Source organism: Poecilia latipinna, unplaced genomic scaffold (assembly GCF_001443285.1).
Source record: "Poecilia latipinna isolate Pla-1442-1.1 unplaced genomic scaffold, P_latipinna-1.0 Scaffold1776, whole genome shotgun sequence".
NCBI lineage: Eukaryota > Metazoa > Chordata > Actinopteri > Cyprinodontiformes > Poeciliidae > Poecilia > Poecilia latipinna.
In genome coordinates this window covers 1-1,613 of record NW_015114392.1, presented here as the reverse complement: position 1 = coordinate 1,613, position 1,613 = coordinate 1, and the positions used below count along the sequence as shown (strand labels likewise).

The window sequence follows — 1,613 nt, the reverse complement described above, 5'->3', positions numbered from 1 at the left end:
AAACGGTATCTGATGGGAGATTTATGGCCATCAGATAGCGTTCCCCCACTTTAAAACAGGGGGAACGTTATCTGATGTGAAATTTATGGCCATCAGATAGCGTTCCCCCACTTTAAGACAGAGGAAACGGTATCTGAAGGGAGATTTATGGCCATCAGATAGCGTTCCCCCACTGTAAAACAGGGAAAACGGTATCTGATGGGTGAAATATGGCCATCAGATACCGTTCCCCCACTTTAAAACAGGGAAAACGGTATCTGATGGGAGATTTATGGCCATCAGATAGCGTTCCCCCACTTTAAAACAGGGGAAACGGTATCTGATGGGTGATTTTAACATAGGGGGAACGCTATCTGATGGGTGAAATGTGGCCATCAGATACCGTCCCCCCACTGTAAAACAGGGGGAACGCTATCTGATGGGTGATTTTAACATAGGGGGAACGCTATCTGATGGGTGAAATGTCTCCATCAGATAGCGTTCCCCCACTTTAAAACAGGGGGAACGTTATCTGATGTGAAATTTATGGCCATCAGATACCGTTCCCCCACTTTAAAACAGGGGGAACGCTATCTGATGGGTGAAATATGGCCATCAGGTACCGTTCCCCCACTTTAAAACAGGGGGAACGGTATCTGATGGTGAAATTTATGGCCATCAGATACCGTTCCCCCACTTTAAAACAGGGGGAACGTTATCTGATGTGAAATTTATGGCCATCAGATACCGTTCCCCCACTTTAAAACAGGGGAAACGGTATCTGATGGGTGATTTATGGCCATCAGATAGCGTTCCCCCACTTTAAAACAGGGGAAACGGTACCTGATGGGTGATTTATGGCCNGGGGAACGTTATCTGATGAGTAAAAAGTGGCCATCAGATACCTTTTCCCCACTGTAAAACAGGGGGAACGCTATCTGATGGGTGAAATGTCTCCATCAGATAGTGTTCCCTCACTGTAAAACAGGGGGAACGCTATCTGATGGGTGAAATGTCTCCATCAGATAGTGTTCCTCCACTGTAAAACAGGGGGAACGGTATGTGATGGGAGATTTATGGCCATCAGATAGCGTTCCCCCACTGTAAAACAGGGGGAACGGTATCTGATGGGAGATTTATGGCCATCAGATAGCGTTCCCCCACTTTAAAACAGGGGGAACGTTATCTGATGTGAAATTTATGGCCATCAGATACCGTTCCCCCACTGTAAAACAGGGGGAACGTTATCTGATGTGAAATTTATTTCCATCAGATAGCGTTCCCCCACTTTAAAACAGGGGAAACGGTATCTGATGGGAGATTTATGGCCATCAGATAGCGTTCCCCCACTTTAAAACAGGGGAAACGGTATCTGATGGGTAATATTGAGCATTAAATTGCATTGCCCTGTTTTTAATTCATATAGCATTATGCTATCTATCTATCTATTATAATTATAATATATACAACATATATATATATATATTATAATTATAACTATAACATATATTATGTATTATAATTATAATATATATATATATATATAACATATATTATGTATTATAATTATAATATATGTATAAAATATATATTATTTATTATAATCATAATATGTATAACATATATATTTATTA

General features: G+C 40.9%; 1 protein-coding gene across 1 annotated transcript in view; it reads right to left on the bottom strand.

The window, feature by feature from the left end:
* Positions 1-155, bottom strand: part of tacr2 (tachykinin receptor 2) — a 5,327-nt gene extending 5,172 nt beyond the window's left edge. Inside the window, exon 1 of the mRNA XM_015061076.1 lies at positions 112-155. Coding sequence (XP_014916562.1) covers positions 112-155 — 44 coding nt within the window. The remainder of the gene's footprint in view (positions 1-111) is intronic.
* Between the last annotated feature and the right edge of the window lie 1,458 nt (positions 156-1,613).